The sequence below is a fragment of the Corythoichthys intestinalis genome, chromosome 9 (assembly GCF_030265065.1).
Source record: "Corythoichthys intestinalis isolate RoL2023-P3 chromosome 9, ASM3026506v1, whole genome shotgun sequence".
Taxonomy (NCBI): Eukaryota; Metazoa; Chordata; class Actinopteri; order Syngnathiformes; family Syngnathidae; genus Corythoichthys; species Corythoichthys intestinalis.
The window spans coordinates 36,866,332-36,890,511 of record NC_080403.1 but is presented as its reverse complement, the minus strand read 5'-3'; the positions used below and the strand labels follow the sequence as shown (position 1 = coordinate 36,890,511).

The following is a 24,180-nucleotide window of genomic DNA, read 5'->3' as shown; positions in this document are numbered from 1 at the left end:
TGAGATGCTTATACAGTACAAATGCAGAGGAGTAGACATGCCAAGCACTTCCAACTAGTGCTGCAACGATTAATCGGTTAACTCGAGTATTCGATTAGATAAAAACATTCGAATTAAATTTTATTGCTTCGAGTATTCGTTTAATTAAAGTGCCGTTGTAATGGTTTATTTTGAAAGTGTTTGCATTAAGTTTTATTGATTAGGGTGGATACACTGCCCTCTGCTCTGCCGAATTTCACATGGCTGAATCCAACTGCTCCCTGTTAAGACCAACATAAGATAAGTTTTTGTTTGAGAGAATGTTTTTCATGCATTCATAATTTAGTTTATAGGCATATTTAGCCGTTTTTTTTTTTTTTTTTTTGTGTTTAGGAATATGTGAACCATTTGTTAAGAGCACTGTAAGAAAAGTTAGCATTTTATAGCATTTAAGCTAGCGGACTTTTGCTATGTAAGTTAGCCAATTGTTCTTTTGTTGTACTTGGATCCGCATTTATTTTTTTATACCGTTTAAGGCTCAGCTCAGGTATTTTAATTTTTCATGTTCCTTATCCGATTACTCGAATATTCGAAGTCACTAGTTCATCGATTAATCGACTACTAAAATAATCGATAGCTGCAGCCCTACTTCCAACAATAACAAGAGTTACATTTGGGAGGTCAAAGGCTCACCACCTTGAGGATACAAGCTGAAGACATATTGTGCACGATAATTACCGTATTTTTTGGACTGTAAGTCGCATCCCCAAACCCCCCCCCCCCCCCCCCCCAGTTTGGCTGCGGGTGCGACTTATACTCAGGAGCGACATATGTGTGAAATTATTAACACATTATGATATAATTTCACATGTTATTTTGGTGTTTTGGAGTGACACCGATGCTTTGGTAAACTTGTTAGCATGTTCTTTATGCTATAGACCCTACTCACCTACGTCACAAAATGACGTGTCGCTGTATCCGGCCGCCATATTGTCCGTATTTTTTAGACTTATTCTCATTGTTTTCAATTAGTCGTGCAAGTTATAGAGCAATTCATGGAAGCCCCGGTGTTATCTGACGCTGTAAACTCATTGGATGCGTTGCATAAAAGGCGTTATGTGGAAAAGCTTCAATTTATCCATTCGCCAGATCCATATTTGATGCCTAAATCGATGTTTTTCGACCTGCTGTCTTCGCCGTCTTTGCCTGACATCTGCTAGCTACCCTGATATTTACAACTATGTTGTCCACACAAAATCAGCCTATTCTCACGAAAGTTTGAGAAACTTTAAGAGCTTGGTGGCTTATAAATACTTCGTTGCTGGTTGGGTGAAACAGGTCCTCGTCCACGAAAATTCGGCAGGAATCTATCTTGTGCTCGGGAAGGTGAGTTACAAAATTTTCAATTCAAAATCTTTTGTTCTTGCTAACATCCACTGTCAAGTCTAATGTATTTCATGTCATTTGTCAATGGAGCTAGGGCTTTTAATGTTTATATGGTTTAGCGATAGCACTCTCACTACATACATATATAATATGTAAAAAATACGAAGTGTGATAGCACTACTCCAGATTGTCCCTATTTGAATTTATTTTTTGGCTTTTGACCTCAATAGTGAAATTGTAAATTAATTGTATGACAACTGTCTTATTATCCTCTTATAATTATATATTTTTAGGTAGTTCATTCACAACGTCTGAGTGTATGTTGTCGGCGATTAGCCTAGCAATGATCTTAATTGTGGTTGTCAGCCCAAAACCCTCTAAATATATAATAAATGCATCTTACCAGATACAAAATGACTACTACATAATCTGTGGTAGTCGTTTGGAGCCCAGTTTTCTCGTTGAATTGCAGCAGTCAATCTCGCTCTCCTCTCCGGGTCTCTCGGAATACGGTAAAACTTCAAGTCTCTCCGTCTATCTTCTCTGTTTTTGCAACCGACCGCCACACACGACTTCACCATTTTGATTATTAATGTTAACGAGCAGAAAAACACGCCATAATAGGAGGAATTTACGAAGCGCTAATGCGAATGTGACGAGTATACGGACAACATGGTGCGGGGGCGTGGCTGTGACGTCACGTGAGTAGGGTCTATAGTTATCTGAATAACTCTTAATAGCTACATTACGTTAACATACAGGCCACATTTGCATTTCGTTGTTCATGAATCATGTAACATTATTTTTATTTTAAATTTCCTTTCAAGATGACATATCTGTTCTATGTGTTGGATTTTATCAAGTAAATTTCCCCCAGAAATGTGACTTATACACCGCTGCAACTTTCCATGTTTTTTTCCTTTTCGTTGGGCATTTTATGGCTGGTGAGACATATTCTCAGGTGTGACTTATAGTCCGAAAAATACGGTAATAATGGTAAGCAAAAGCAAATGAAATTAGAGAACAGAGGACATTTTAAATCCTCGCTGAAAGGGATGTTTTGAATGTTAAATGGCAGGACTTGCAGCTGCACAGTGACGGCTTCAGCTGGTTTGTGTTGAAGATACGGGTCAGACAGCTGGAGAAGAGCATATATGACACCAGTGCTGACAATCTCTCAACCAGCCATTACATACTATAGTTAGTGAGGATTCTTTCTATTATTGAACACACAGTTAACTGGTAAACAACAAAAAGTGTCAGTGTACATCTTTCAAGGTTAATTAGAGGGTCTAAATTATCATGCTTATAATTTTGGCTTCCTTAGACTAAAAATAAGAACCATTATTGTGTAGAAAAAAAAAAAATCTAATTTCAACAAGAATGAGCAACACGTGTATGGTGCTAAATCAAGGCCAAAATTATTGTAATCTGAAAAAAAATATGGAAAAAAAAAAATTGAAACTGAATGTTTGTTTTTTTCTTGAATCTTTCTAAAGCAAAAAAAAAAAAAAAAAAAAAAAAAAAAAAACGTTTTACTTTTCAGTTACAAAGTTGGTATTTTCAGGTTCAAAACATTTTTTTTCCCCCACTTTCAGATTTTTTTTCAGCTTCAAAATTTTTTCGCTTTCAGATCTTTTTTTTTTTTTTTTTTTTAAAACAGCTTCAAAACTTTTGGCCTTGTTTTAATGCTAGGGGACGCAGCCTTAACGAGAGGCGTGATGACTTGTGAGCCAGCCTATCAAAGCAACCCCAAATGATGCCTCCTTCAGGAAACGTGGGTACTTTGATGAATTAGGACGCCACACTCTCTCCACTTTACGAGAAGGGTCTGACTGCAGCCTGAGCCATGCTACAAACCACACCTCATACAAACTACGCTCCTCCAAACCGCGACAACTAGCATTGTAACTTTTGGTATATTTGGAAGTCATTTAATGTTGTTAATCAGCCATTAAAGTTGTTAAAATTGCTCCAGTTATTACATTATTTGGCACAGTTATAAAATTTTGCTCCCAAAGCTTTTGTGGTGGCGAAAAAAGCCCTCTTTTATATTCAGTTGGACTCTCAATGTTATCCAATGGTGCTAAAAAGTATGTACACCATAAACATACATGTGCAACATGAAAATGGCGTAAATTAATGCTTAACGACACGGCGAAGTCGTTAAGTGAGAGAGCTCTGTGCAGTTGTTGTGTGCAGCTAACGCAAGTTAATATTCCTTTCTTTAAACAAAGTTTGTAGTGTGTACTTTGGAATCGCTGCATTCGCGGTCATTTTTAACATTACGCGCATGTCAAATTTGTCAGAACACCAGCAATGTGCAGCAGAAAATACAACAAATATAAAATAACATTTGTTTTTAGCCCCTTCGTGTTAAATGCAGGGAAAATACAACTCACCCGCTGAATCAGTGGGAGGCCTGAGCTTGTTTTGTTGAGACGTGATAGTCCCGAGATGGGAGAGTGAGAGAAGCCTGCTTCACAAAGATACGATGTTGGAAATTGTAGCACAGTTTTCAGTGCCCTCCTAGCGATTTTGGGAACCTCGGTAGAGTTGTTGTCTCAAATGTACGTTTAAGGTCGCTGTGATTGAGATCTCTACAAGCTGTTGCACAGACATGCTCGAATCACTCGGTTTATTCACATACGGGTCACGAATCCACTCCTTCGCAGTTCGTGGGTCTTTAGTGATTGGGAAGTAGCATAGATTTTGTTTTCTTCGAGGTTGTGGGTTCATCTTTTGGCTCGTGAGGTCCCATTTTCCCCATAAAAAATCTGCCCAAAGACCTCTGTTTTTCAGTCTTTCTAGTGTGGGGGCTAATTATTTCCAGGAACAAATGTGATGGGTGACGACCTACGATATTATCGAGGCCAAGCGCACATGGATATACAAAACAAGATGTACTGCTAACAGTCCAATCAATGCATTTCCATGACGACCTCCTATCCTGTAGTTGTCTATCTAGAGTAGACAGGGATATTGGTGTGTTAAGCGGCACAGGCCAAAGTAAATCGGCCAGAATGCAGTTGTTAATAAATTATTCATTATTTCAGCGCGTCCCGGTACCAAATGTCATTGGGGACCCCTGATCTAGAGTTACAAAAGACAAAGTAATGCTAAGGGGGGGTGGCTTTAACTACAGGTAACAAGAAAATAAAGTGGAGATAGACTGGAGTGATAATTCATCAAAGTACCCACGTTTCCTAAAGGCAGCATCATTTGGGGTTGCTTTGGTAGGCTGTCTCACAAGTCATCTTGCCTCTCGTCGAGGCCGCGACCCCCCGCGTTAAAACACGGCCAAAAGTTTTGAAACTGAAGGAAAAAAAAAAAAGTGAAAAAAAGATTCGGAAGTGAAAAAAAGATTTCAATGCGGGAAAAAAAATTTGAAGCTGAAAAAATAAGATCTGAAAGTGAAAAAAAATATGAAACTGAAAAAAAATAAGATCTGAAAGTGGAAAAAAAAATCTTTGAACCTGAAAATATCAACTTTGTAACTAAAAAAAAATAAGTTTTTTCTCCGCATTTGAAAAATTAAAAAACAAACAAAACAAAAAAATTCTGTTTAAATTTTTTTTCAGATTACAATACTTTCGGCCTTGATTTAGCACCATGCACATGCATTTGCTCCTTTTAATATGGCTTGTGAATCTCCTCAACCAGTGATTGCTCAGCAGTATGTACAGTCACCAGTAATGTCAATGAGTGTAGCCTCAACCATGATGAGCCATCCATAAGAAACAGCTTTGTGCTTTTATGGTAACATTTGATAAGAAGTGCGTCACACAAATTGTAGTTAAAGATAATGATAAATCACATTAGCGCTGGCTGTAAAAAGGGGGTGAACCATGGAAAATCAAAGAATTGCTGTCACTAGATCAAACTGAAGACTGTGACTGACATTACTGTCTCCAAAGAACAGGCAAGTCTGTTTGTCAATTTGCAGCAGATCTGATTTTCATTTCACAGTTTAAGTCCATCTTTTGAAAGCTTTATCTCTACAATCACTCTTTATCCCTGTAACCATAGCATAACAAAACAGACTGAGAAATAGTTCGAAAGCAAATGTATTCTTTGTGAGAAAAGAAAACTTTATATTTATAGGCGACGTGTTGCACATGACATTGAGCTAGTAGCACATGATGTTTGTAAGTCTGCTGAGCAGCATGATTGGTTTTGACAAGTTCTGACTTGGCCTCAAACATCATTTTTCATTTGAGACAAATGCTGAGATTGACAGAAGACAATGAGATACAGAATCACACTTGGGCTCAGTGATTTTTCCAACATGAATGCTGTTGTTGATTTGTATTCGGATACATTGTTTTCTACATTTTATATGGCTCTGTTGCCAACATCCAAATGCAAAAATGCAGTTTGACTTCCTTCATTACAGCTCTTGCCTGTATTTTCCGAGATGTCTGACTTAACGCCAATCAGGCGTCAACTCGGTAAGAGGAAACCTCAACCAACTGTTAAAGATATGGGAGCTTAATTTTAGCTTGTGACTCCAATGGCCTCTGTGCAGAGGACAGCCAAATGTTCCACACAGGACTGCCATTGCTGATTAGTTATTTGTTCTTAAACTACATGAGTATTATTATCACCCATTGTTGTTTTCGTCAACGACGACAAAAACATTTTGTCGACGAACAACGAAACAACGAGCTAAAAATGTGTTTTAGGAGACTAAAACATAATGAGACGAATGTCAGTTTTCTTCTGATGAGACAACACAGACGAAAATGCGCCATAGTTACCATCATATGTTCACAATGTGTGACATTTTCTTCTTGTATGTGTAGTCAGCCCCCCCTCCCAATCACTTAGCTCTCAGACCCCCCCCCCCCTACACACACACACCTCTTTCCTTGGTTATCAGGCCTCCCACATGGTGTCAACCGGAAATACTTCTAGCTAATGATAGCACCAACATATTCATAGTTAGTTAGTATAGGCGTTTAATGTATTTCTTGTTGTGTTTCTACTCTCTCTCCCTCCCTCTTTTCTTCTGTTCATAACCCCTTCCTGTTCGCTGCTTTCTCCTAATAAACGAGGTAAGGTGAATGATCACAACGGAAGTATGTCATACTCCCATTTGATTAGTGTTGCAACGATTAGAAAAAAATATTCAAATTAAATTTGTTGCTTCGAGTATTCATTAAATTAAAGTGGCGTTGTAATGGTTTACTTTGGAAGTGTTTGCATTTAGTTTTATTTATTAGGGCGGATACACTGCCCTCTGGTCTGCCTCTTTTCACATGGCTGAATCCAACTGCTCCCTGTTAAGACCAACGTAAGCTAAGTTTTTGTTTGAGCTAATGTTTTATTAAATGCATTCATAATGTAGTTTATAGGTATATTTAGCAGTTTTTTTGTGGGAATATGTGTCTGAACCATTTGTTAGGAGCATTTAAAAAAAAAAAAAAAAAAAAAACTAGCAGACTTTTTCTATGCAAGTTAGCCAATTGTTCTTTTGGTGCACATAGATCGTCATTTTAAAAAAATACCGCTTGAGGCTCAGCTCTGGTATTTTAATTGTTCATGTTCCTTATCCGATTACTCGATTATTCGAACTAACTAGTCCATCGATTAATCGACTACAAAAATATTCGATAGCTGCAGCCCTACATGTGATATATTAAACACTGTTCAGATTAATCGGACACTCAGATCTCCAATCTCCGTGTCAAGCAGCCGAACAGGACAGGTTAAAAAACAAAAACAAAAAAAAAAACCCAACAAGAATAACGTAGCAAAATACTTGTCTTTATTAAATGCTTCATTGAGTCGGTCCATTCAAATCCGTTCACGCTGCTCAAAACACACACAATGAATTGCCACTCACACTACCGCTAGTGTTTAAACAAGGTCAACGATGCAGTGTCTTACATTAGAAGTATCTAAAGTAACGATAGTCATAAAAAAGTATCGATACTCTGATTGTGCCATCAAGGATCGCGATATATAACCAGATGATATTTTTTCCCCAGCTTTTCTAATAAGTATTTCATCCAAAAGAGTAAGATGAGAATTAGAAAGGTTGCCAAAAACAACACCGTTATAATAGCAGTAAAATATGTTGAAGTCATTCAGCATCTGAGAATCCTCTTTGGCCTGACTGCTTGTGAACTCACACTACCCAAGAAATGAACCTAATTGACTTAAAGATTGGACATGTGACCCAGGAGGGGAATGAAAAATAGCCTCGCATGGTGAAAACAGAGGGTCTGTATTGACCAGTTCATCACCCTTAGCTCATCAACAAAAAGAAAGTGGCTCTCATAAACACTCCTTTCGGGCCATAAACCAAGAAACCCATCTACTGCCACAATTCTATGCAGTAATAGGACTATTTAATGTGTTTGTCTATCTCACAAGCTTAGCTGAGCTGCAGCAAGGCTGATGAAACTTACTGTAAACATGTTTGCAGGCAGAATGAATTGGCAGATTAATGTGACTACAGAAACGTTGTAATCCCTGTTATCCTTTAGCCCGCAGGCTAAGCAAGGAAAACTGAGGAGCTATCATAAAATTGAATATTTTAGCAAGCAGTGCAACACTGTAATTCCGAAGTGTATTAATACGTCCTTGTATTACATATGATTTGATAATCTATTCAGGTTTAGTCATAAGAGTGAGCAATTGTGACTAGTCTGGTCAAAACTTTAATCAAGCAAAGATTAAAAGATATCACAGGTAAATGTTGGCAAAACAGAAACATCAATATGAAATCAGTGGAAATATAACAGGTACCAATTAGGGCTGCAGCTATCGATTATTTTAGTAGTCGATTAATCGATGAACTAATTAGTTCGAATAATCGAGTAATCGGATAAGGAACATAAAAAATGAAAATACCTGAGCTAAACCTCAAACGGTATAAAAAAATAAATACCGTAAATGAGGATCTATGTACAACAAAAGAACAATTGGCTAACTTACACAGCAAAAGTTCGCTAGTTTAAATGCTGTAAAATGCAAACTTTTTTTTTTTTTTTTTTTTAACAGTGCTTTTAACAAATGGGTCACACACATATTCCCACAAAAAAAACCGGCTAAATATAACTATAAACTAAATTACGAATGCATAAAAAGAACTTTGGCTCAAACAAAAACTTAACCTTTGTTGGTCTTAACAGGGAGCAGCTGGATTAAGCCATGTGAAATGAGGCAGACTAGAGGGCAGTGTATCCACCCAAATTAAATCTAAATGCAAACACTTTCAAAACAAACCATTACAACGCCACTTTAATGGCGTACCGCATGGAACACGTCCCTTCCGCTCATTAATATTCATGACATTAGCTACTGTTGCTAAGTAGGGACAAGCCACCATTTGTCCCTAATAGGAAATGAATGGAAATCGTGTACGAAGGAGAAGTTTACAGAGCTAAACCTACCAATTCTCTCCGAAAATGATGTGCCTGGTGCCAAATTGACTGGCAAAGATGTGGAAGAACATAAAAATGTTCAGTTAAAGAGATGGCTTTAGTGTCGAAGGCTGAAAAAGACGAAAAAAAAAACGAGCCGACCTAAGCATAGCTTTAGTTTTTTTATCGATGCGACTGACAATGACATTCTCCTGTTTCAACAAGCTATCCTTTACCATCAGCCCTGTCTTTCTTATATATCCTCTGGTTGTCCTACATCTCTTACCGTTCTTGGGGGTAATTTAGTTAGCTTTGTGTAGCAATCGCAAATGCTACTCAGTGACAGCCAATGAACACTTTTAATTTTTTCATTGATAACACATCTTAATCCTATAATTTATTTACACTTCCCCCTTCCTGAAGTTGTTTTTTTTATATACAGTATATATAACAAACGGTAACAGTGGCAGTCAGATACCATTGTAATTCTTTTCAGGTCATTCATTGTCAGACAGAAGGAGTAGGGCACAACGTTACGCAAATAAAATAAGTTAAAAATATAAAAATGGCTTACCTCTTTGTCCTCTGAAAGACCATGCCAACCCAACATAATGTTTACTGCATATGAAACGTGAATGGATTCGCCGAGCTGGTGTTAAAGTCCGCGCAAGTTGATTCGGTCTTCACATTATTTCCTCCCGAGTTTTTGGTTTCCGGAAACGTATGAAGAAAACATCCTTCATGTGTCGTAATGTCTAGAGTCGTTTCTACAAGTTCCAAAAAAGCAATGCGTGATCGGCATGTTCGTTTTTGAAAGATTACCGGAGAAAAGTAGCACTAATTACGTTGGGTCTAGGGGAGGGCGGGTCTATAATGTCCCACTTCGGCTTTACTTCCGCTTTGCGATATGACGTCACGGTCTAACAATAGCCTGCGTACAGTACGCCATTAAACGAATACTCGAAGCAGCAAAATTTCGAATCTTTTTTTCTAATCGAATACTCGAGTTAATCGATTAATTGTTGCTGCACTAGAACCAATATTAGGCAATACTGATGAAATATGTGTTCTGATACATTGTACCTGTTCAGGCTTGAGGCCTGGTGGTACCCAGGCGTACTCCTCCAGGGCACATCCAGAGTCATCATCCGAAGTAGAATTCCTCTGAAAGTCGTACATCAGCTTAGTGACCGTCTTCTCCATTTCCACAGGCATGGCTGTCACTGCATGATCCTCCCGGCGACACTTACAATGCACACAGATTTTCCTAACATCAGGAAAAAGAAGGGAAAACAGTTAAATGATGGCGTTGGACAAATTACAAATGCAGCGCTGATGTTGGACGTTTAAAATAAGAACTGTCTATTTGGCTTTAATTTACACAGCTCGGATTTGTGAAGTGGAAACATTTTTCATTTGGGCTCAGCAATTTAGAGAGAACACCAAGAGTGTGGAAACATACTCTTTAATAAATCATCATAAGGGTGATATCATCTGAAACAAGCAGATACATTTTTAGTTTATTTTAAAAGGTCCATGAAACATGTCTTAAATTACCAAAGAAAGCACTATTTTTACAGCCTTTTCAAGAGGAATCCATGTGTGAAAAAAATCTAATCATCCCACCTACTTGGTCGTAAGCACAGTGAATCCCTGTTGATAATTCTGTAAATACCCTTTGACTTTTTCTTAAAACCAGATGGGGTCTTTACTTATGAGGGGTGTAAACTCTTCTTAGGTCAAAAGGTCAAGGCCTCCCACAGCACATCTGACAGTAAAATGTTGAAGCCATGAATACTATGCTTAACAACCCTCTGAGGAACTGACAACAAGGAATAATATCAGAGTAAAGCCAGCAATAGTGATGGAAAGTAGAATTGTCACCACAAGCAATTTTGAATTCTAAACAATTTAAAAAAAAAACAACAAAAAAAACATTAATATAGCAATGTTTTTCGTGTTTTTCCGACTCGAGTGAGGCATTAACTTGACGATCTGAACGGGACATGGTCGCATAAAAGTGGACCATTTCAAATCCGATCAAGGTCACTTTCGTATTGGGTTCAAATCCGCATTTTTCCAGAATGTGGCTGCGGTCTAAACTGTCAAGTCTCCTAAATCGAAATTCATGCAGCAACTATGTCAGCAAAGAGCGAAAGGCAAGAGGCACGGAGGACAGCAGCGGTGTCCACATGGGCTGTACATGTACAGCGATGGAGCTGTACATTAGCGTTTGCGCCTAGATTGAATTTGGCTTTTAGGTGAAGAGGCGGGCTTGACAACAGTCATTAAAAACAATTAAATTGGGGGTGGGGGAAGCCTGAGATTGCTCAGTTTTATTTCTGTGCGCCAAATTAGCAGTACTGTATTTCAATATTGCTTACATGGCCGAGAGTCGGGACAAACTGACCGTATGTGCGTGCGTGCGCGTGCATGCGTTCTATCAACCCATACAAAATTTGAATATGAGGCTAAACGGGAATTATTTATGTCTTTTATTTGTGTCCTCTTTTTGGAAATCAAAATATAAACGCCCTAGACTGACAGCGCCAGCATGTGTAGTCATTTGTTTTGATGCTTATTTCAGTTTTCTCAGCTGATGTCAGACTACGAGTTAAGCCTGAGTTATGCTTCTGCGTTGCGGTGACAGCGAAGCGACTACGGCGTCAATGAGCATTTGATAGTTCTGCGGTAAGGGAACACATTGCTTTAATTCACCGCCAAGCCACTAGAGGGGTGTGGCGTTGTGTTTCTAGGGTTTTGGGGGACTTGTCGACTTCCTCTAGTTTTCTAGTTACACAATGTCAACGGAGATGGAATGCTTGAATGTGGATCATCAGTTCATCAACATTGAGCAACAAATGTTGATCATACAAAATGTTGAGGCACAGGCGACGCAGACGAGTTTTGGAGGTGGTCTGTTCGACTGTTGATTCCGCACACAGACTTCTAGCCACAGGTGGAGGCCAGCAAGCTGTGGCGGATAGCTTCAAACTGGCGTCGAGCACTGTGTCCAGCGTTTTGTCCGAGGTCTGCAAAGAATTGTGGATAGCCCTCCAACCTGATTTTTTTGCCATATGCTTCAACCAGTCAGTGGGAAGCCATAGCAGATTTCTGGCGTCTATGGAACTTCCCAAAATGCGCTGGAAGCCTCGGTGGCAAACATGTTATCAAAAAAGCACTGAGAGCACTCTCAATCAGTGATGATTTAAACATCAAAACAACTCTTTGGACACCAAACCAGTGATTTATTCTTCATATACTTCAAGTGTGACACGTAAATAAGTCACAGACTCACAGCAAACATATGTACACAACAAATGATGAAGTGCACCAACCAAAAATGCGACAAAGTGATAAAAAGCTGGCAGTTTTTTGGCTGACTGGGTCACCGCTTCGGGTGGCCATTCGCTTCAGAACACACAAATACTTGTCTCGGTGGTTCTTCCATTTTTTTATGCAATCGCTGACCTTGCCATTTGGCAATCTTTATAATGTCTTGATGAGACATAGTATATTGTCGCACTTGCTCTTCAATGGTACTCCTGTCGGCATGGTCCAATTTTGCGTGTAGCAAAACAATGTTTGAAAATGGCGGTGATGCCACGCTGAACCTGAAACAACAGTTTGAGCGGACCAATCACAGTCCATTTGCGCCACGTCACCATGCGCTGACGCCGCACAAGTCAAGATTTTCTTGAAGTGCACAACATGCTACGGCGGAGGATCATAAATCGGGTCCGCCTTGACGGCGCATTTCTACCACAGAAGCATGACTTGGCCTTTAGTGCGCATGCGTACTACATTTACGGGCTCAATAGATAAAGGCAGTCTGAACGGGCATGCCGAGAAAAGGATATGAAGAAAAATCAGATTTGTCCATTAAGACTTGTTATGAACCTAGCCTATGAGGTAAGAAAGGGATAACAAACCAGATTGATCAATTTAACATGACATTTCAGATAATGTTGTGAACGGTGGACAATATCCCACCCCCCTTACGTTCAGTAGATGTAGAAAAAGCAGCCGATTAAAATGACTAACTATAGTTATTTAATGTTGTTTATAAATAAACAAATGCAGCAGTTTGCTTTATCTTTCATTTATAGGCAAGACCTGAACCAGACTAAGCCCAACTTCTTAAATGCATTCCCAAGAATTGCGTTAAGATTAAAGGGATTAGCTTCCAATTATCGCTCATCAGGGAGACAGGAGAGGTTGTGGATTACATCAATAAAAGTAACAGTATAAGGCCACCTTCGCTGTGTAACTATGCAAAAGGGGACGAGGAGCATACTCTACACACAGATTGCTTTTGTCCTTGACAGCCCCTAAGGAAGCAAAAACAGGGAGACAATCTCATTACCTTCCCAGACGGAGGCCGCCTCGTCTGACAAAGTCCTCACGGAGGAGCTTAAGGACCCTCTGCACACTGTTATGACACACTGACAGCTTGACTGGTCAAAGATGTGCCTGAAGCCAAGATGGCACATTATGCACAGCTGCCTCGATCACACCCATTTATCACAAGTGTAAACGTCACAGTATATTTTTGACAAAACACTGCTGTGTGTTTCGCTTAACTCTGATGGATGGCAATGATAAAGCTCTAAGAAGTTTAAATTATCACTGCTGTCCGCTCAAATCCTCCGCAGGACATGTCACAACTTGTCATATGGCATGAGAAGCATATAGAAAAGTTGGCCGAATCCTTCACTTCACCAGTTGTAATCTCTTCCCAGCTATTACTGTCATCTCTAGTTTTCTTCAGCAATGTGAGAAGAGTTGCACAAGTGGGAGCAAGCCACAAACTACACCAAACATAAGTAAACCACCGAATTGCCCACTATGTCTTTCATCAAAAAGCCAAACTCAAGAAAACTAAAAAACTTGCAAAATTAGGAAGGCAGTCTATGTCACACTGGCACAATTTATGCACAGGAACACAACTTTCAAATTCAACAGTTTAGTTGCAGAGAAAAACCTGGATCTCTCTATATAATATTGCGTGATTCAAAAGGCACAATAATGCACAAAATGTGAGGACTAAAAAAGTCACCCAGTCTAGGAGCATGTCAAATGGTCAGCTGTTTCTATTTCTGTTCAAGGGTCTTTGACAAATAGCCTTGCAGAACTTAGAGAAGTGCATTTCCCACTGCATTCATTCTAAGGGCACAAATCAGTGTCGACCCTCCAGGTTTGACCTTGAAGAGCCATTAAAAGAACAAACTGCGACTGACACAGAGTATAGGTTATTATAGTATCGAAAACAAAATTGCATTTCAAAAATAAAATGAAAACATGATTCTAGTTTAGTTATTTCCTTACTAGTGTGGTATGAGAGATCACTAAATGTGCTAAGGGGAATTAACGTGACTGAAATTTACCACAAATGATTATTTAACTACCAATGCAGGCTAGAAATAGTGATAAGCAAAGCATGCTCTTTCAATAAATAACAGAACGCACAAGCCAATTCACCCGTGCAACCACCTTTTGCAAGCTTTTTCTTTGGTCATAGGACTGCGAGTTATTTTCCAATTTGAAATATGTCAATAAAAGTTGGGAAATTTGGCTCCAAATTACAAATGAGTGACTTCAATGATGGAGGGGGCTAGGTATGTTCCTAAAAAAAATATATGAAAATAAAGCATTTGAAATAAGGACAAAATATGTGTACGAATCAGATTTTATATTGAACCAGTGTACACCCACTAAACACACGGCATTGTTCAAATACTGTATATATAAATACAGATTCACACAACAAGCGGTTTGAAGCAAACAAAAACATTATTGGTGTTTTTTTTCTTCTTTCCCAGCACAAAGGGTTTTGCAAATAAAAATGACATAAAACAAGTTCCAGAAGAACTACAACCACCTGGCTCTCTCTACTGCCTAAATAAGAACCTAAGGGCAACAATAAGTCTGTAACTAATTGATTTAATTAATCAGACCAAAGACCCGAGACGAAAAATTAGAAATCGGGCACTGAGGATCGATGCGTATACATCCCTAGAATATACCTACTACATTTTGGTTTAGTTGGTTTAGGTCAGGGGTGCCCAAGTCCGGTCCTTGAGAGCCCCTATCCAGCTTGTTTTCCATGTCTCCCTCCTTTAACACACCTGAAACAAATGATCACCGAATCAGCAAGCTCTACAGGAGCCTGATAATGATCCTGATTATTCTATTCATGTGTGTTGGAGGAGGGAGACATGGAAAACAAGCTGGATAGGGGCTCTCGAGGACCGGACTTGGGCAACCCTGGTTTAATTTGTAAAAAACAAAGTGATTTTTTGAGACTTGCACAAAACGGCTGAACAGCATTCAAACAATTCTTTCAGTGCCAATGATGTGAAATGAGCCAGCAGTTGCCTATGGCTACTGTAGATGATGAGAATGTGCTTTACTCATAATCGGAATTCTCCTTAACATTCAAACCCTTCATGGATGAAACGACAGTTTAAGATGTATTACCAAGTGGCATATTTAATTGTTGTTTCAATAACCTTTCAACCCTGTGACGAAACATACAAATTCCTCAGAATGAAAAGATCACATTTTAAGTTCAACTGTGAATGTATCTAATCACATTAGGAGGAGACGCATGACTTTTGCAACTACACCCTTCTTCCACCACCAAACCCTGCCTCTGGGTCCAGATGTTTGATAACCATTCTCCAGTGCTTCACCTGGCAAACATCTCCTCACCACAGGAGTTCTGGCAGAGATCCTGTCAGCCTCTTGAGGCACGTTGTACCCCCTTCACACCCGCCCCTTTCTGTCCCTATGATTTACAACAGGCTTCACACACAAACTGGGATTTCCCCTCCATTGAAACGTGATACAAGAGCTTCTTCTTGTAATCTACATGATTTCAATTAGCAACTTTTTGGAGGACTTAAAAATAACACCCCAAAACATCCCCGGCGCCTCATAAATGACTTAAGTTAGGTCAAGGGAAGAAACTAAAAAGGGGCTCGTTTTCACTTTTAAATATGAATGAAAGTATTCGCCTCCTGGGAAGAAGTCAAAATAGAGCCCTATGATTCATGCAGTGCGGATGACATTCACAGAGTTAATGAATTTTCATGGAATATGGAACACGGCACAGTAAGGAATCTGAGCTAGTGTGTTACATTTTTTATGCAGGAGATCTGTGTTATGTGTTCAAACCTCAACCTCCCATTTGGAACTCTTCATTCTCATTTGTGTTTACAAAAGACATGACATAGGGGTAACAAGGTGTCACGTGACACATGATCATTCACAAGAGGGAGCCATTGAAGAGTTTGTTCTTCAAATTCCCTGTGTATCTTCTCACAAGCACCCAAGTGACTAGGAATAAAAGATGAAAACAGGAAGGACAACTGTTAAACAATGGAGAAAACAGTGACGGTTGTGGCTCAGTTTTCCCAAATACCGCTTACAAATCACTATTCTGTAAGAGTGTAAGAGTGAGATGGTTGTCTTTGAGCCCATGTAGACATTTGATAATAATTTAGTGACAAACTATCGATACTGTTCCATTGCCCAGGATATGTATTCGACCCATAGAAACAACTCAGTGCAGTTCTATTTTTCTCCATTTTCTATAGTTTATTTTCTACTTCACACACAAACAAACAACAAAAGGGAAACCAGGCCTAAAGTGCGTCAATAAAACAGTCTGCTTCAGTGAAGCGGAGACAGTAGGGCACAAGACAACCTTGTACAATATTATCAAGCTACTCAGATGTGACAATGATGAAACTTGATCAATGAGTAAACAGAGGTTCTTGTATCAGGTTTGCACGCCTGCAACCCTTGCTGACAAAGTACCGCTAATAGTACTGTATAGCAGAAGTGGGTAGTAAAACGTTACATGTACTTGGTTACATTTACTTGAGTAACTTTTTGAGAAAAATGTACTTCAATGAGTAGTTTTAGTAAGCTATCCTTTCTACTTTTACTTGAGTAGATTTGTGAAGGAAAAACTCTACTCTTAAGGCCGAGTTATACTTCCGCGTCAGACTTGCGCCGTCAAGGAAGACCCGATTTACGACCCTGCGCCGTAGCCTGACGCGGTCCTATTGATTTTTCAAACCCTAGCGTCACATCAACGCATATGACGTGGCAGAAATGGACTGTGATTGGTTCGCTCAGACTGTTGTTTCCGGTTCAGCACGAAATCACCGCCATTGTAAAACATTATTTTTCTCGACGCAGAAATGGACCAAGCCGATGGGAGTATCATCGAAGAGCAAGTCTTGTCAAGACATCATAAAGTTTGCCAAATGGCAAGGTCAGCGACTGAATAAAAAAATGGAAAAACCACCATGTGTTCGGAATCGAGTGGCCACACGAAGCAGTGACCCAGTCGGCCAAAAACTGCCAGCTTTTTATCACTTTATGTCGTATTTTTGGTTGGTGCACTTCATCATTTATTGTGTACATATGTTTGCTGTGAGTCTGTGACCTATTTACGTGTCACACTTCAAGTATATGAAGAATAAAGCACAGGTTTGGTGTCAAAAGAGTTGTTTTGACCTTTAATTTTCAATAACAGACAATTCACACACGATACATCATCACTGATTGAGAGTGCCTCGGTGCCATTTATGATAACGTTAACATCAAGGCTTCCAACACAGTTTGGGAAGTTCCATAGACGGCAGAAATCTGCTATGGCTTCCCACTGGCTGGTTGTAGGACACGGCAAACAAATCAGGCTGGAGGGCTTTGCAGACCTCGGACAAAACGCTGGACGCAGTGCTCGATGCCAGTTTTGAAGCTAGCCGCCACAGCTAGCTGGTTTTCACCCAAGGCTAGAAGAACTCTATGCGGCATAAAAAAAGTAGGACAGACCGCCTTGAAACCGTCTTCTGTGTCGCCTGCGCCTCAACATTTGTAGGATCAACATTTATTCAATGTTGATGAGCTGAAGATCCACATTCAAGCATTCCATCTTGCATTGTTTATTTTTCTCAGTTAAACTAGACAAGAGGAAGTCAACAAGCATGCCCCAAAACCGTACAAACATAACACAACACCCTTCTAGTGGCTTGGCGGTGAATTACAGAGCAATGCGTCACCTGGCCGGAGAACCATTGAATGTTGAATGATGCCGTAGTCGCTGCACTGTCACCGCAACGCGGGAGCATAACTCAGGCTTTACTCCGCTACTTGGGGCTCAACAAGAGTTGTAACACTTTTCCTCTTTATTCTACATATTGGATTTATTTATTTATTTTTTTGCCAGCGATGCCTAGAGTAGCTCTACCAATTTCACCAATGAGACGTCGCAACAATAATCATGTGACTCCAATACCCAATCAGACGCAAGCCTGCCGTTCTATGTTCATGCCAGCCTGTTCAATTATGTGGCGTCTTTAAAAAAAAAAAAAAATAAATAAATAAATAAAAAAAAAAGGTATTTGACATAGAGCACTGCCCTCAACATGATCAAAAGCTCAGATTTTAACCTAACTCCCCGTTTTTATTTGGCATCGATTGATCGCGGAAAACTGGAGATATGAGCCTTGTAATTTCATAATAGTAATTATAAAAGGAACTATTCACTATTCAAACTAGGCACTATTTTCTCCAACAGAGGGTACTCATGCTGTTTAGACAAATAATGCTTCATTTATGTAATTTTTTCTCTCGTCAGAATTCAATGATATTTTTTGTGTGTGTTTCTTTGGCTTAATGTGGTTATGTAATGGCTTATCGTACAGTATCATTATAACAGCAGTTCAAATAGATAACTTTGTGCTCAGAAAAAAAGTATGCAAAAAGTAGGCAAATTTATTTGTATAGCAAAATTCAACACAAGGCATTTAAAGTGCTTTACATCACATGAAAATCCACGAGGAGGGATAAAATGATTCTTAAGAATCACATTAAATCAAAAGAAAGCTAACACAAAGACAATTGATACAGGGAATAAAATTATACGTAAAATGGGAAAAAAATAAAATAAAATAAAAGCAAATAGCTTGAAATTTGAAATCTATAGACAGTTATGGATATGCTGTGATAAACAAAAGCGTTTTTAGCCCTGATTTAAAGGCGCTGACAGTTTGAGCACACTTCAGACCTTCAGGTAACTTGTTCCATAGATGAGGAGCATAATAACTAAATGCTGCCTCACCCTGCTTGGTTCTTGTTCTTGGAGACCGGTTCCATACGACCTTAGGGGTCTAGATGTTTCATAGGGATCCAACAAATCAAGCATGTATTTTGGTCCAAGGTCATTAAGTGTTTTTGTAGACGAGCAGTAGTATTTTATAGTCTATCCTTTGACTCACTGGAAACCAGTGTAACGATTTCCAGAAAAAAAAAATGTAAGCGGTTACTCACAATGTTAATCGTTATTTGAGTATTCTTTTCCCCAAATACTTTTTTACTTATACATGAGTACATTTTATGGACGACTTTTACTTCAGTAATATTATTTTGAAGTAACGCTACTCTTACTTGAGTACAATTTTTGGCTACTCTACACACTTCTGCTGTATAGTACATGAACACTATCAAAGCCATGCTGTGGATAAAGAGTCCAGGTCATCTTCATTTAATTACCCTGGCAACATACTAATTCAGTGTTAAATTGAAGTTTGCACAGAAGGGCAACACTGCAACTGTAAGATTGAGTTTTGAGGAATTTCACATGGCCTTTTATTTTAGGTTGATGCTAGTGTTGAAGAATAAGAATTATTCATTACATCTGTGAAAAATGCACTCTTAAGGGACCTTATGGCGCTAAACCTAGGAAAATGGGCCCTGACCTATTTAGCTCAAGCTTTCAAAATTGTCTACTCCAGCTCCATTAACTGAGTCTAATTTCACATTGAGCAGGTCCAATATCTGTTTTTTCCATATTATGCTAGATGATCAGATGAATATTGCAGACTTAACTGGCAGCTCTGTATGATAGCAACAGCCTGATGACAAGACAAGCACAGAAAGAACGCAGCCTGGATACACACTATAGCCAATTTTTTTTCACGTAATTTTGCTTCCGCTGGAAAATTGCTAGAAGAAAAGCAAATCTTTCCTCTTTAATTCCTGTTCCTTTTGATAAGCACAACATCTCTGTTCACGCTTTCATTTCTTTCTTTTTTCTCTAATGTAAATGACTTCAGAACAAGTACAACAAAGCATTTCCCTGCCTTGGGATCCATGTGAACTTCAGAGCCATTAGGATTTAGTCACAGTTAAACATGATTGGAGGTGTTCCGGACAAAAGTCAGGCTAGACAAAGACGTTTTCCATTACTAGCCAATTAGTTCAAGCCAGATGCAATGTGTTCCTGAGGCAAGTGATTATGCCACCATCCACCTGTCATAACTCATTACTGAGAGACAAAGTCCTGTCCTCTTATTAGTCTAGCCCTGGGACAACAGTCTAAACAAAATGATGGAAGCATTTAGGATCCTTTGACTCTAAACCAAAACAGCCAGCTACACTCATTTCAGATGTTAAAGCTCATTAGACAGGTCAAAAGAAAAACAACTCAATTCTGTGACTTTAATGACCATGGCGTCAATAGGCTCAACGGAGTTTGAGAAAAAACACTGTAGACACATTTTTTTCCCCTAAACGTCATACTCCTTTGTTATTTTTACCAAGCATTGTCTCCTACAAATAAAATGTATTATTATTATTATTATAAAATAAAGTGCCTTTAGCTTTTGCCACAGTTCTCCTTGATGACCCTGTTGACATAAAAAGAAATTAAGTGCAATGATTATGAGAGTAAAACCACTTAAATCCAGTAGATTTCAGTTCAGTATGCCTTGATTTGTTGTTCCAAACATTATGAAAGACACTCCATGCTAGTGCTGCAATGATTAATCGATTAACTCGAGTATTCGAATAGAAAAAAATATATTCAAATTAAAATGAATTGCTTCGAGTATTCATTTAATTAATTTAATTAAAGTGGCTTGTAATGGTTTATCTTGAAAGTGTTTGCATTTAGTTTTATTGATTAGGGTGGATACACTACCCTCTGGTCTGCCTCATTTCACATGGCTGAATATAACCGCTCCCTGTTAAGAACAACATAAAGTAGGCTTTTGTTTGAGCTAATGTTTTTTAATGCATTCGTAATTTCGTTTATAGATATATTTAGCCATTTTTTGTGGGAATATGTGTTAGAACCTTATGTTAAGAGCATTGTAAAAAAATAAATGAATAAAAATAAAAAATAAAACATTAGCATTCTATAGCATTTAAGCTAGCAGACTTTTGCTATGTAAGTTAGCCAATTGTTCTTTTGTTGTACATCGATCATTTTTTTTAATACCGTTTGAGGCTCAGCTCAGGTGTTTTTTATTTTTCATGTTCCTTATCTGATTACTCGATTATTCGAACTAAGTAGTTCATCGATTAATCGACTACTAAAATAATTGATAGCTTCAGCCCTACTCCATGCAGTTTTAGTTTCAGTTATCTCTGCTGCTGAGTCTTGTCCAATTGTACAGAACTCAAAGTGCGGTTTTACAGGGACATTGCTGTCTGAAGTAGGGATGTCCTGATCACATATTTTTGCACCAGAGTCCAAGTCACCCGATTTTTAAAATCTACCTATACAGAGTCCCGATCCGATACAAAAAAAAAGTCCTTCCAAAAAAGTTTTAAACATGTTACTGTCCCACCGTGCCGCCTTCATAATGTGAATTATTTGGAACAAGAATAAAATAGAAAAATACTTTTCCTTATTAAATGCTTTATTGAGTGAGTCCACTCAAATCCGCTCACTTACGCACACACAATGACGTGCCACATCACACTACCGCTAGTGTGCAACAAGCTAAACATTGATTGATGCATTCGGCGCCTTTGAAAGTAGCGCTCCCAAGCTTGTCTGGCAAGATCAGTTTCCACGCCTGTCATTTATTGTTAACTTTACCAACCAAACTCCAGTGCCTGGCTGACCAAGAAAGGCAGCACGAGAGAGGGTGAGAGGCTGTACGAGCATGAAGCAGAAAAAAACATTATTTTCGATTAAAAAAAAAAAACGATCCTCTTTACCAGATTCCGATCCTCTGAAAAATGCCGCGATCGGCCCGATTTCCGATCAGGTGATCAGATCGGGACATCTCTAGTCTGAAGTAAGCACTACAGCGAGAGGTAGACAGGAGTTGAACCTTACATTTATGCCTTACTCATGTTGCTGTTAAGGCAGCTGCAGTCAGGTGAGCGTATATTTCCTATAGTCTAACATAGACACCACTGCTTATATTATGACATTTGCACATTTGTCTGGTTGTTGCTCATGACTTCTTAATCATGGGTCCTCAATCACACTTTAACATCTTAAAGCACATATGTATGAGCTACGACTATCACCGCATCATTCTTTCAGTCGCCTGCCTCTTCATCATAAGCACATGTACACAATTGACACACCCCAACCAATGCAGAGCTGGAGGAACACATGAGTTGCTACTTATGGGTTTTTAATCACGGGTTAATCATGGGTTTTCTAGAAACATAAAATTTTTAGGCAATTGCAAAGCTTTTAAAAATGTATCTGCATTACAGCAGAATGATACAAAACTCTAGTCTCCTAAATTAACTAATGGTTGTTCCAGGATTCTTAATTACATGTTGGGTGAACATGAGCTGTTGATTTTTTTTTCTTCCCAATTGCAGTGAGATCCACTTTGAAGTGGAACTCAAACTGAATGTTGAAATCCGATGCTAGTTTCTAAATGCATGCATATGGAAAAATTCATCATAAATGTAAAGTAAGGAAAGATACATATATTTTCAGCATTACAAGGTGAAGGTCTCTTAGGAAAGAATATACAGTCTCCTACTCAAAAAATGTTACAGATAGTAGTAATCTGGTGCAATGTAGCCCGAGACCAAACTCGATGACTTATTCATTGAGTGCCAACTTGTTCGATAAAGTGAGAACACTTGAGGTGGGAACAGAGGGAGTCATTGAAGCAGCTTCCAAGGAAACCTCACACCACAACAGGCTTCAGACTCGCTTGTAATTGTTTGCCAGAACGAGATGCCTCAAACAGAAGCCACTGACTGTGGGGTCCTAAAGTAATGAAACATTTCCGAGGGTCAGAGTTAAAAAGCAAAAGCCATGAACGAAATAATTTCTTAATCCACCTGGAATAACTGGACTGACAGTAACCTCAATGTCTGCTATTGATGGTGCTAGACGTCCAATCAAGGGCGTAGGTTTGGCTTCAACATAGGTAGTGACGATATCACAGCATGTACAATTTTGCTGGGAATGCGACATTAATAAGACCTAAAAGATTATTGAATGGGGGTCAGGGCTACATTTCTCACAAATATGATCCTAATTAATTGATAGGCTATGATGATAGGCTAAATGATCAATGGTAAAATAAATCTGTATTGACCAATAATAACTTTCATGTGTATTGGTTCAGGTGATACGATGTTCGAGTCAAACCTTTTTTTTCAAAAACTACTAAAGAAAAACATTTTGATGTGCCAGACCCTTTATTAAAAACAAACTGGGAGCTATCCAAAAGTGGATACTGGACACAAAGTGACACTGGAGCACCCCTAGACTCAAACTAAAGTATTGTAATATAAAAGTGATTTGAGAAAAAAATGAATGAAAAAAAATCTGAGCTATTCAAGGACTAATCTACATCTGAAGCATACTAGACTACCCTAAAACTCTGACCAAATTACTCTCATGAAATTCTGATGTGTGATTTCATTTCACAGATTTTTTTTCATGTTAGTGTCCCCCTGAAGTGGACCCATTCTTGGATAGCTTTAATAAAGGGACTTACACTCTGAAGTTGCATTACCATAATGCAAAAATGATCCAAATGAGGGACAGCCAGCTTGACTTAGTTGTTTTTTGTGGAGGCTGGCCTGCCGGCAGTAGTTTCGCAGGTTAGCAAGTTCACATAGTTTAATGTTATGCTCACTCTGATGCAGGTTGGACTTTCAGTCGCAAAATTAGTGTTTTCCCCCACCTCCACAACATTGATGTCACATTTTACATTACTTACAGTGGCTGCTGCCGGCCGAAAAAAACTTCTACTGTACTATCTCTCTTCAAAAAGGGCAGAGGAAGCGGCAGGTTGTCGACATGAATCTGTCGGGGCTGTGCGTGTGTGTGTCTGTGTGGCGGGAGGTAGGTAAAGTCATCAGCCAATCAAATGTCCGTTGGGGGGGGGGGGGGGTGGACCGGCACATTAAAAAAGTGAAAAGGGATAAATGTAAGTCTGAACATACCGTATTTTTCGGACTATAAATCGCAGTTTTTTTCATAGTTTGGCAGACTCTATACTCTGGAACGACTTATGTGTTTAATTATTAACACATTATTATATCATTGTTGCTTGTTAGCATGTTCTTTATGCTATAGTTCTCTTAATAACTCTTAACAGCTATGTTACATTAACATACCAGGCACGTTCTCAGTTCGTTGTTTATG

The 24,180-nt window shown here is 38.9% G+C and overlaps 1 protein-coding gene across 2 annotated transcripts in view; it reads right to left on the bottom strand.

Moving 5' to 3' along the window:
- The window catches only part of prickle2b (prickle homolog 2b), a 192,281-nt gene that overhangs the window by 26,129 nt on the left and 141,972 nt on the right, over positions 1-24,180 (bottom strand). For both annotated transcript variants that reach the window (XM_057846143.1, XM_057846144.1), the window contains one exon: positions 9,822-10,005. In XM_057846143.1, coding sequence (XP_057702126.1) covers positions 9,822-10,005 — 184 coding nt within the window. The remainder of the gene's footprint in view (positions 1-9,821; positions 10,006-24,180) is intronic.